This window comes from Nanorana parkeri, unplaced genomic scaffold, assembly GCF_000935625.1.
Source record: "Nanorana parkeri isolate BGI_ZX_2015 unplaced genomic scaffold, ASM93562v1 scaffold296, whole genome shotgun sequence".
In the NCBI taxonomy this organism is placed as follows: domain Eukaryota; kingdom Metazoa; phylum Chordata; class Amphibia; order Anura; family Dicroglossidae; genus Nanorana; species Nanorana parkeri.
In genome coordinates this window covers 1,023,790-1,036,375 of record NW_017306564.1, presented here as the reverse complement: position 1 = coordinate 1,036,375, position 12,586 = coordinate 1,023,790, and the positions used below count along the sequence as shown (strand labels likewise).

General features: G+C 43.7%; 1 protein-coding gene across 1 annotated transcript in view; it reads right to left on the bottom strand.

The window, feature by feature from the left end:
* Positions 1–670: 670 nt before the first annotated feature.
* Positions 671–12,586, bottom strand: part of LYST (lysosomal trafficking regulator) — a 214,811-nt gene continuing 202,895 nt past the window's right edge. The window contains exons 48-51 of the mRNA XM_018557714.1: positions 10,490–10,587; positions 9,325–9,481; positions 1,510–1,581; positions 671–902 (exon numbers count right to left, since the gene is read on the bottom strand). Of these exons, the coding sequence (XP_018413216.1) occupies positions 764–902; positions 1,510–1,581; positions 9,325–9,481; positions 10,490–10,587 (466 nt within the window). The 3' untranslated portion in view covers positions 671–763. The remainder of the gene's footprint in view (positions 903–1,509; positions 1,582–9,324; positions 9,482–10,489; positions 10,588–12,586) is intronic.

The following is a 12,586-nucleotide window of genomic DNA, read 5'->3' as shown; positions in this document are numbered from 1 at the left end:
TTAGCTGCAGCTCTAAAAGAAACAAAAACTCTGTACCTGGCCAGGGACCAGTACATGTCACATCAATTTCAGAAGAGGTGTGCTAGTACCATACACAGCTAACCTTCTCTAAAACCCACCATATATTGTCCTGGAAAGGCAGATTTTCATTTCTAAGCTCTGTAAGAAAAGACCCTTACTGGGTCACAATAAAAATAAGAAGAGTGCAATTTGCCAGAATATAAACACGCTGATTTGAAGTAGATAATGAACTCGGGCAGTAATAATGATGTGTGCAAGCTGACACACACTTAACATATCTGCACACTCATATTCAAGCAGATTGAAAAATCTTGTATGATCTGCACACTGTCTGCTTCTCACATCTTTAGCTGCAGTATTTTAATCCCTCATAATGCCTTTTTATTCTCGATTGTTATTATCCTATTGTGACCATTGTATAACACCCTTCAGGAATCAGCAATGAGTTTAAGCCTTTTTGAAAATTAAAAGGTACCAATAATTGTTACGAACACATTCATAATGAGGGATGTGGAGCTAAATGTAAAATGATATTTTTAAAATATATTTTGGTTATTTTTCACAAACTGTTCGTATACTTCAGCAGACGACACTTTCTATTTTCTTTGCCAATATTAAATTCCATGATGATGATCAACATCATGTTTTACCTATTTTTTTTCTATATACATTATCTGATATAGTCTTACAAAGTGTACCAAGATTTCAAAAGTGTAAACAGGTTACAAAAATATAGCAAGATTTAACATGCTGCATAGTTGCTGAGGAATGAATAAAACATGGGCAATTTCAGTCGTTGCTGGTCCTTGCGACACCAGCCAATCACTGTTCCTTCACTGTTTGCAGTATAGAGATGATGACCATCACAGGAAAAAGTAAGGCTAAAAGAAAAACAAACATTCAAGCAGGCTCTTATTAACAATGTTTTTAGGAGGAAGCTTGTCAATAGGTACTTGTAAGATGATGCACAATGAATTTAAAGAAGTGCAATATTCTTACCCAATATGCATATTCAAACTATTAGCAGAATGGCACGAAAATCAAACACATGCTTTGCATTAGAGACCTTTGGGAAATCAAGTGGTACATTGTACCCCGTACCTTGTGGTGTAAGAGGTCTTTGCTCAGGCAGCTCCCAAATGCACTGAGCAGACTCCCAGAGCTAGTTTCTGGCAGTGCTTCTCGCTGGGGGAGTGCAAGAGCATTTAAACTTGCAGAGAGTAAAATACCTAGAACACACTGCTGGAGAATTCTGAAGTGATTTCACAAATGAACAGATATCAACCATGGAACCCAGAAGCGAAACAGCAGTGAGAGCTGAGACATGAACAGGTGTGGACAAGTAATACAGGTTGGTTTTGGAGACAAACTGTTAGTTTGTGGCCCATGTTCAATACCACCATTCTAAGGTAAAGCAGTGTTCAGATTTTCCAATGTGACTGAGGAATATATATGCTTATTATTATAACAAAAAATTATATCAATTACCTTACTATTGGTTTATTGGACTTTGGGAAAGTTATTTCTCGAACTGGTTTCAAATCCCAGGTACTCCATAACCTAGAAATAAACAATGACTTTTATTGCTCATAGTTCCTTCATATGAAACAATGTGTGCAGGAAAACCTAGGTACAATTTATTATTACATCTTTCACTTTTAATAGGATACTAATAAAAAAGGATTTTTGTACTTACCATAAAATCCATTTCTTAGAGTTCAGTAAGAGTCACAGGATCAGTAGTTTCTCTAATACAATTGGATTACTGCTGCCTTTAGGAAGTGTGGACACTGGCAAACTATACAACAATAAGCCAGCCCGCATATAACGCTGCCTCCAAACATCATGTGAGCAAACAGTGGTGAAGGTGAAGAACACAGAGGGTCATAATCGGTGTCCCATAATTAACTCCAAGAAATGCATTTTAACGGCAAGTACAAAAATCCTGTTTACTTTATTGTTCATTAGGGACACAGGATCAGTAGTTATTCTGATACAACTGTGACAGCCGCAGAGATCCAACAGGTGTGAAATCTTAACTAGAAGAAAATCAGAAGGAATTTATGCTTGAAGCAAGCTGGATGACAAATAGGGGTAGCAACTATGGAATTTGCTAACAAGGAAAAGAGACACCAAGAGGAATCTGGTGAACCAGAGCAAGACAGGTAGCACTATTAAGTTGAGGCTATTATCTGAATAATGATGGACCTCGACAAGAAGTAGAGGACAACTAATCAAACACCAGAAAAGAAAATCAGGTGGAAGCAACTTAGACCAATAGCTAAGGTGGTCAACAAAAAGACAGTAGTGTATTCTAAGGTAAAGGCCAAAGCCGATGATACTCAACCACAGTATGTGGTACAATACAGTGCGTCTAGAACAAAAATGACTAGTGAACAGCTGGGAGATGAAGCAAAATACCCATAACCATACGGAAAAAAAAACAAAAAAACCCACTTCTTAGTAATAAACTACAGTGAGAAAAGGAAGGGATTCTTTAAAGGGAAACAATAGGGGAAAAGCAACAGGTCTCTTTAACCACTTGAAGACCAGGTGTTTACACCCCCCTTCCAGGCCAGGCCATTTTTCAGTATTTAGCGCTGCGGTACATTGACATTTATTATTTTATGCAACGCTGTACTGAAATTAATTTTATACATATTTTTGGGGACAGATAGAGCGTTCTTTTGGTGGTATTTATTCACCACTGGGATTTTAATTTTTTACTATATTAAGGAAAAATTACTGAAAATTTTGAAAAAAAAAGTTTACATTATAGTACATTACCCAATTTTTTGTTAAAATATAAAAGACGGGGTCACGTCGGGTAAATAGTCACCAAACATATCAAGGTTTAAAATTGCGCCCACCTGCGAAATCGCAAAAAAACAACCATACCCAAACCATGACCAATCGCAAAAACTACCATGACCATAGGCGACGCTTTAAAAGCTTTTAACGCTCATCAGTTTAGTGTTATCAGTGATTAATGTCCCTAGAATGATTGCTCTCACTACGACTTTCGCGGCGATATGTAATGTGCGAGGCGTAATGGGTGCAATCGTGGTTTTCGCACGTATGTGACCCGACGCATGTTAGCATGTAACATGTTTTGTGTTTTTTAAAATTCTTTTTCATGTGTGACTAATTTTTTTTTGCAACTTTAATTTTTTCCCCACTTAACTATGTGATACCCCCCTATGTGATAGCAAAGATGTGACAGGTCCTCATTATGGAGACATCAGCCTAATGTCACCTAGGGACACCCAAAGAAGCTGATGAAGCAGAGATCTGCTTCATCAGCTTCTCTCCAGCTTCTGAAGCTGAAGAGTGACACAAGAATGCGGAAGTGATGTAATATACATTACTTCCGCATTCTGACAGCAGAGAGGGGACCGGAGGAAGTTCATATACCTCTCCCTATGATCCCCTGTCAGAGAGCCACCATGCTGGTCCCGGGCTTGCACCGGGCACAGCGGAGCCCGGGACCAGCAGAAGGGGGTGGGCACTGATCGGCACCCCATACAAGCGATCCGCCGGCTCTATAGCTGGTGGATCGCTTGTATGTAAACAGGCATCGCTGCCTGTTTTTACATTTTGGTTGTTTGCCGCGTGTGGGCGGGGCTGACAGGACGTCTTTTGATGGCCTGTTACATCCAGGGAGCTCACGGCCGGCTGTTTTTTTAAAACGGCTGGCCAGGAGGCGGTTAAAGACAGGGTGCACATATCCACACTGGTATAGAAAAGAACATATATAGCTTAGTGAGGATATAATGTAATGCAATAGGTGTAAAGAGAACTCAGAATAACAGGGATGAGAGGTAGAAAATCCCAGTCCAAAACACAAAATATACAGAGTTGTGTTAGTTACATAACAAAGCGCCTGAATATACAGTGGGTATAGAAAATAATCACCCCCTTTAAAATGATCACATTTTGTTGCTTTGCAGCCTAAAATGAAGACAGATACAGTTTTTGTTTTATCCGGCTGTATTTACTCAGTGCAACGTATAACATCCAAGAGAAAGCTATAACACCAACATGTCAGAAAAACAGAATCACCGAGTTAGAAAAAGGATCACCCCCCCTCCTAAGAATTACCTGTAAACTCAATCAGGTGTAGCTATTCAACTTCTCAATGGCACACAAAGCCATTTGACTTTCAACTGTGATCAGCTGTGGTCATTTTGATTAGCTCAGCATGAAAAGAGCTTTCCTGGATCATTTCAGTCCCTGGTAGTGCAACTGAAGCAAACAATCAACTCTGGGTGGCAAGGCACATGTCAGGAGATGGCGTTACCAATGCCTAGAAGCACAGTGAAGTCTATTATTAAGTAGAAAGTATTTGGTACAACACAGACCCTCCCTGGATCAGGACGTCACTCCAAACTGGATGAAAGAGCCAGGTGGAAACTGGTCAGAGAGGCGTACAGCAACAATGAACCAGTTGCAGGAATGAATGACAAAGAGTGGTTATTGTGTGCATTTGACAATATCACCAATTCTCCACAAATGTGGCTTGTATGGGAGCGTTGCAAGAAAAAAGCCACTCCTCAAGAAAGGCCACATGCAGTCAAGACTGAGCTTTGCCAAAACGCACCTTGATGATTCTGAGGCCACATTGAAATAGGTGCTATGGTCAGATGAGACTACAATTTAATTGTTTGGCCTTAACACCAAACAATATGTCTGGCAGAAATCCAATACAGCTCATCATCCAAATAAACACCATTCCTACAGTAAAGCATCGAGGTGGTAATATTATGTTATGGGGTGTTTCTCTGCAGAAGGGACTGGAGCACTTGTCAGGATAGAGGGAAAAATGGATGGGGGAAAATAGTCAAATTCTTGAGGAAAATCTGCTGCTCTCTGCCAGAAAGTTGTCAATGAGAAGAAGGTTTACCTTCCAACATGACAATGACCTAAAGCACACAGCAAAAATGACCACACAGTGGTTGAAGGAGAAAAGGGTGAATGTCCTTGCATGGCCTAGTCAGAGCCCAGACTTAAACCCCATTGGAAATCTGTGAAATGACTTGAAGATTGCCACCTTCTGTGACAAAGATATAAGTGGAATCTCCCGAAGAGGTTCAAACGGGAATCCCACGGAGCCAAAGGCGCGCGAACAGGGGGAGCAATGCGTGTCACCCCCTGAACAAAAGTGCGAACCAGAGCATTAGACGCCAGAGGCCGCTGGAAAAGCACCGCCAAGGCCGAGATTTGTCCCTTCACAGTACTCAAGGCCAGCCCCTGAGCCACCCCGCGCTGCAGGAACGCAAGGATCCTGCTGATGGAAAACAAACGCGGGGACAAGGCCCCAGCCTCACACCAGGCAAAATTGTCCCTCCAGGTACGATGGTAAATTTTCCTGGAAACCGCTTTGCGCGCTCTGAGCATAGTGTAAATGACCGCATCGGACAACCCCCGGTCCCTCAGGACCTGGCTCTCAACAGCCACGCCGTCAAAGCTAGCGACTGTAAAGAAGTATGGAACACAGGACCCTGGGACAGAATATCGGGGAGCAGAGGCAGGCGCCACAGGGCGTCCACCACCAGCTGAATCACATCTGCGTACCACGCCCGCCGAGGCCAATCCGGGGCCACGAGGATGACGGTGACGCCCTCGGCCGCGATCCGACGTAGCAGCCGAGGCAACAGATACAGTGGAGGAAAGGCGTAAATTAGACCGTAATGACCCCAAGGGGCCACCAGGGCATCCACGGCCTCTGCCCAGGGATCCAGGGCCCGGGCCACAAACCTGTCCACCTTGCGGTTGAACCGAGACGCCAGAAGATCCACTTCCGGCGTCCCCCAGCGACGACAGAGCTGCTGAAAAACCTCCGGGTGCAGAGACCACTCCCCCGGATCCACCGACTGTCGACTGAGGTAATCGGCCTGCCAATTGTCTACTCCCGGGATGTAGACCGCCGAGAGAGCCAGAACTCGATGTTCCGCCCAGGACAGAATCCCGAACACCTCTCGACCCGCGGCCGCGCTTTTTGTGCCGCCCTGGTGGTTGATGTACGCCACCGCAGTGCCGACTGGACCCGGACCGCCACACCCTGGAGCCGGTCCGACCAATGAAGGAGAGAGAGGCGAATCGCCCGAAGTTCCAACACATTTATCGACAGACGGGACTCCTCCGGCGACCAACAACCCTGCACGGTCAAGGAGCCCAAGACCCCGCCCCAGCCCCAAAGGCTGGCGTCCGTGGTGACCACCGTCCAATGTACCGGAAGAAAAGACTTCCCCCTCTAGCAAGACCGGAGAGTGAAGCCACCACCGCAGGGAGATACGATCTGTTGCCCTGTGTCCTTCAATGAACGGGAGAGAAATATTGCCAAGTCTAGATGTGCAAAGTTAGTCGAGACATATCCCAACAGACTAAAGGCTGTAATTAAAGCAAAAGGTGGTTCAACAAAATACTGACACAAGGGGTGATCCTTTTTCCAACTCAATGATTCTGTTTTAGCTTTTTTTTTCCCGACATGTTGGTGTTATATCTTTCACTTGGATGTTATAAGTTGCACTGACTAAATAGAGCTGGATACAACAAAAACTGTGTTTGTCTTCATTTCAAGCTGCAAAGCAACGAAATGTGATCATTTTAAAAAGGGGGGCGATTCTTTTCTATATTCACTGTGTATGAAAATCAGTTTTAAATAAGAAAAGGGAGCTTTCTCATTTCAATATATGCTATAAGGATCCAGGACAGAAGTTCTAGCGCCATTTGGGAAATTAAGTGATGCAGAGAAACTGAGCCAAAAGGTAGGAAGAGTATTTGAACAGTTACCTCAGTTAAATGAGTGGGTTTAAAGAAAAATTAGCATCCACATATAAGGCTATGTAGTCAATTTTTATTGAGGCTTACATACACAGTGAGCCATCGGAGACTGGGTTACACCAGAAGCTGTACCATTGCTCTAAACCTGGAGAGGGCTCTGCAGCTCATGGGCACAGATCACTAAAGGTCTGAAAAGCACCACAGGCAGAGACCAGTGGCCTATAGACAGTAAATGTATCTTTGTGCAATACATGAGCCTATTAACAGGGTAAGTCTTGAGAGACAGGTTCACATCAAAGGTTCTGTCATTGCTCTGGACCTGGAGAGTGCACTGTGGCTAACAAATTACACTGGATAGTTGTCCAAATACCTTACAACAGGAATACTCTGGCATTGCAGCAGAGCAAGCACCTTGGTAAATATGCTGGGTGGAGTGGACAATAATACATGCCCACAGCAAAATGCAGATAATGCTAGTGGGTTGGAAAGATGATGTGTAGGTGGGCATCCTTGATGTCTATAAATGGCCGGAAGTCACCCCGCTGGAGAGAGGCAATGATTGACCTGTTGCATAAAAATTAAGACACAGTGCGGTTTAGATTCAAAATTAGGTGTATGCCCCCTTTCACTTTGAGTAAATTCCTTAAAACCTTTGTCCATCCAGCACAGGGAGGATAACACCTGTGAAATTAGCTATATAAAAGGCAAAGCTGAGGTCCGTTTGGCTCAGATTTGACAGTATGAAGTGGAGAGGGAGTAAAGACTAAACTTTTAGGGCAGTGGGCAAGAGTTCCAGTTGTTTAAGGGCAGTGCCTACCAGCGCATAGAGGAACTTAAAAAGAGTTTCTAGTTGTTTATCAGAATACCAAGATGTCCTCTACAGGGATGGTCAAAGTTTTGCTCTGACAAGAAATGGCAGGATCCACAATAGGAACAAACTATTTCTTAATAAAGATCTTCTCCTCAAGGTATAAACATTTAGATTTCCAGTCTCCATACAAAACCGGTTGCCATTAAGAATACACTTTTAGCAGTTTGAAAACTTTTAAGGGAACCCAGAATGGTGACTTTTGCACATTCACACACAAGCTGCTTTAGGTCTAAACAGGTACGCACAGCATCAATGAGAACCGAAAAGGTCTTCTTGAGCCTAGGAGTGATGTCAGCAGATGGGGCCTCCTGAGACTTGAAATCACCTATGCTTGAGAGGCTGCAATCCTCATCTCTCAGCTGAATGATCAGACATCTGAAAAGGGCGAGGAAATACACTTTCATTCTGAATTGGCTATTATGTAAGATATTTTAGCCATAAAGTCTGCCATAGCAGCAGAAAATTCCTCTAAGAGACTCCAAGGAACATAGGGACTCACGCAGGCAACAGCTGTACAGGATATCAGTGTCAAGCTCTAAGCAAGGGACGCTGCTGGCCACTCCAGAGCTGTTGGTGGATTGAGAGCTGAAAGGGTCCCTGGGACTGCATGGTCTGTGCTTGTATTCCGACCTACTCCCAATAGAAACAGTGGTAAAACTGCTGCATGCTCACAAACCCCAATATGTAGAGAAGGAAATATATTTGGCCATGCTTGACAACATCATTGCAGGCAGCAGCGAATCTGTGTCCGATCCCAGTGAGGAACTTTGCAGCTGTGAGCTTCAGCAGAGGCAGAGAGGAAGCATGCCCGAATGAAGAATGCTGCAGACAGGTACGCATAAAAGGGAGCACAGGCTCAGAAATGGCATGTAGACACATAACACAGTGTAAAAGTGCCCACCTCCTGCCCCTTGCACTGAACAATGTCTGCAGCGGTCTCCACCTAACGACCCTGGGGGGAAAAGGGAAAAAGGCCACCACAGCTGCTGTAGGGGTGGGAGGGTCCCAAAAGACTTACCACAGTGGTGGTGCACAAGGTGCCCTGCGACCAAGGCAGAGGTGCAGGGAGCGTAGCTCTCTCAGAAAGTATTCATCCTTCCAGTCGGTATAGCCCCCTAAGGGGGTTTTAGGGACAGGCTCCCACCAGATGGCTGCAGCACAGCCCTAGACCTGTAAAGTGCTCTGCGACTTATTAACAGGTGATCTAGCAGAGCCTTTAGCAGAACCCAGCACTCAAAGGGTTGCATTACAGGCCTTCTCTGCGCCTGAAAAAGATCTTAATAAAATTTAAAGAAAATTACGAAGCTTTTGACACTAGCAAGAAAGTGAGGCATGCTGAAAGTGGGAGGGGTTATTTTGCTTGACTGACACTTTTTGCTTGATTCTGCAGTAAGCAACAATATAATCCAGTTATCTCCAAATATTCTGTGTCACTTAATGAACAATTAAAAAACTACTTTTAAAAAGAAGCAAAAACACAGAGTATGTCTCTACTGCAAAAAAAAAAGTCTTCTTAGCAATTTAGTTTGACAAGTTCCACTTTAAAGTCCAAGTCAGTAGACCCAGCACTGTTATACATAAGGGTCATTATCTATTAGTACAGGGCAACAAAAAAAAGTGTGATCACAATTGTTTTAGTCTATCCTTACCGGACAATGCCATTTGTAAGTCCTCCAGCAATTACATTAACAGATACTCCTTCAGGTTGGTTAGAAAATGCAATGGAGCATATACTCTCTCTGCAATGTACATGTCCAATTAGATCTCCATTCACAGTCCACAGTCTCAGATCACTTCCTCCTCCAACTATAACCCGCAAGAAAATAAGCAAGAAATGTTACCTTCATGCTAAAGTTTAACAGGTGCTAGAATTTAAAAAAAAAACAAGTTGTAATAAAAACTGAACAAATCACATAAAAATAATCTACAGGTCTAGCATAAATAGATTTACACAGATCACAAGCATATTGATGTGAACTTCAGAGTGTTCAGCCCAGAAAAATGGAAGCCAAGCATCACACTGAGCTTTACCATCACTGGCCTTCCACTAGATATTCTTGACTAGTAAGACGCTTAGAATTAGGGGGGAAAACACCTTAACTGCTTTACATAAAAACTCTGCCGTGGTTTTGGGGTAGAAAGTAAATAAGCCTCCAAGAAGACATCATTACTCTACCGAAACTTGAGTGAAGACAGTTATGGCTACAACACAAGAGGAAAGGACCAGCTATGTTGTTGGAGCAATCTTCTTGAAGGAAAATCCAGAGAGGATCAGTATGCTAGTTAAGTATCCAATCAGTCAGATTTCATCTAAAGCTTTAGGTGAACAAGCTCTTAGAAGTCAGAATAAGATACATTTTGTAAAATTTTAGGCTGAATGGATGAAACTATAATAATAATTTGCCATGACAATCAATAGTTATAGCAGTGATAACCAAGAAAAGCTGGACATAATTATCTGAATGAAAATGGTGATTTTTATAGCAAATATTATCAAGCCTTTAACACTCTTATAAAATGATGAAACAAATATGCATTTGCAAAGATCAACAAGGTGTAATGATAATTTCATATGATAATTGCAGCAAGAATACTGTAAAATCAGGACTATACAAATACAAGTTCAGTTATGAAAACAATTATTCGAAACATTAAAATGGGAAAATTGTCAGAAATGAAGGAAACCGCCATTGAAAGATAACTCTCAATATCAAATATCTGCCTGTAATTGTGATTATCTCTGACAGCAGCAAGGCTGTATAGGTGTGTTAGTTCTATACATAGAACTAGCCTGAAAAGGGTTTTATAACATACCTGAGTCACAGACTGTTGCAATGTCGCCTGTTGTTTCGCTAGCAGAAACTGCTGTTACTGGACTTTTGTGCCCTGTTAGACTTTGCACGTAACATAATCTTCAAACAGAAAAAAATCAGATTTGTTAATAGATCCGTAGTAAACTCTAAAACAGTCAATGTTAAGCAGCCCATACACCTGCAGAATTTAACCACCTGCTGTCCGGCCGTTTTAATTAAATGGCCGGACAGCGGCTTCTTATATGCGGGTGGGCAGTTTTAAACGTCCCTTCCCGCCCCGCTCGTGCTTGCCGACAGGCGGCGCGCACGAGCGGGAAATCAGCTTGAAATTTAAACAGCCAGCGATGGCTGTTCACATACAAGCGTTCGGGCGTCTGTAGAGTCACATATAAAAGCAATTAAAAAAAAATTAAAGTCCCCCGCTCCCACAAACACATGCAAACATGCATCGAGTGCGCCTACGTGTGAAAATGTTGATTGCATTGTGCCGCACATGTTACATGTCGCAGTGTGAGCAATAATTTTAGGGCCATTAATCACTGATAACACTAAACTGATGAGCGGTAACAGCTTTTAAAGCGTCGCCTATTGCCAATTTTGGGTGTGGTAGTTTTATGCGATTTCGCGGGTACACGCAATTTTTTTTTTTTCACAAAGATTTTATTTGGTTTTTGACTGTTTTTCACATAAAAGGTTACAAAAAGAACAGAAATAGGGCATGCAAGCCCTGCAATAAGGCACTTAAACGGAAAACAAACAGCTACAGCATCGTGCAGAGCCCTGCAGGCCGTATAACAGGAGCAGTGAGACAAGTGTCAAAGTGCAATTTGGGAGTTAGAAGGGGGTATTGCAGTTCAGGTTCAGTGGGTAAGACCCAAATTAACATGGAATGGAGCATCATAGGGGAGGGATTATCAGGCCCAATGCCTGGGTATCGTGGGGCCGTAGCCAGTGGGATTTACGGCCCACTATCCCGGGACATCTGGTACAGATAAGACAGGGGTCAAACAGCACATATCAGTATAGGGATAATAATAGGGGAATTAAAGGAAGAGGACATGGAAATGGGGAAGGAGGGGAGGACCGGGTATGGGAAAGAACAAAAGGGGAGGAAGACAGGGGAGGGTGGTGCGCTGGGAGAGGGGTTCAGGGGGAGGCGGGAAGTACAGAGCCTCTAAATGGATAGAAGGTGTGGATCGAAGGAAGGTGGTTTAGAGTAGTCAATCCAAGGTTGCCAAATCAGTAGAAATCGATAATGCGTGTCAGACAGGACCGCCGTCAGTTTCTCGTTCACCAAAATATCGTCCAGGTGATTTTTAACTTCCCCGAAGCTCAGGGTTGGAGTTTTCCACGCTCTGGCGATTGTCATTTTGGTGGCAACAAAAATGTGGGACACAAGGTGTTTCTGGTAACGCGTCAGCTGTGGAATTGGCTGGAGTAACAATGCCTCGCACGGATCCTTTGTTAAGGTGAGTTGGAAAAGAGAATTGAGTAAATCGTAGACCCGATTCCAGAGGTGTGCCGCCCGGTGGCATGTCCACCAAATGTGGATCATGGTACCCGATGCGCTACAGCCCTGGAAGCAGTGCGGAGAGTAGGAGGGGATATATTTCGCCAGACGGGCAGGCGTGTAATACCAACGGTACATCACTTTGTAGGAGTTCTCGAGCAACGAGCTATTGCTGACCAGGTATGCTGCCAGTCCTCAAGGGTTAGGGATCTGCCCAATTCCTCATGCCACTGATGCTGATAAGGAGCAAGGGTGGTAGAAGTGGAGGATAGTAGAGAAGAGTAGATCAGAGAGATGACATCTGGGGCGTGCGGATCTGAGTTGCAGCAATGTTCGAATAGGGTAATTCTCGAGGGAGCTGAGGTGTTTTTCAGGAGCGAATTAATGAAATGGCTTACTTGGGTGTAGCGGAACCATTCCCGGAGTGGAATGGATCTATTGGTGTGGAGCTGCTGGAACGATTTCACACCGGAGAGCGAGATGAGGGAGTGTACAGTGGTCAGGTCGTTACGGGACCACCATGCGAACGAGTGAGGATCGGTGGCACCAGGTGGGAATAATGGAGAGTTGAGCCAGGGCAGTAGAGGG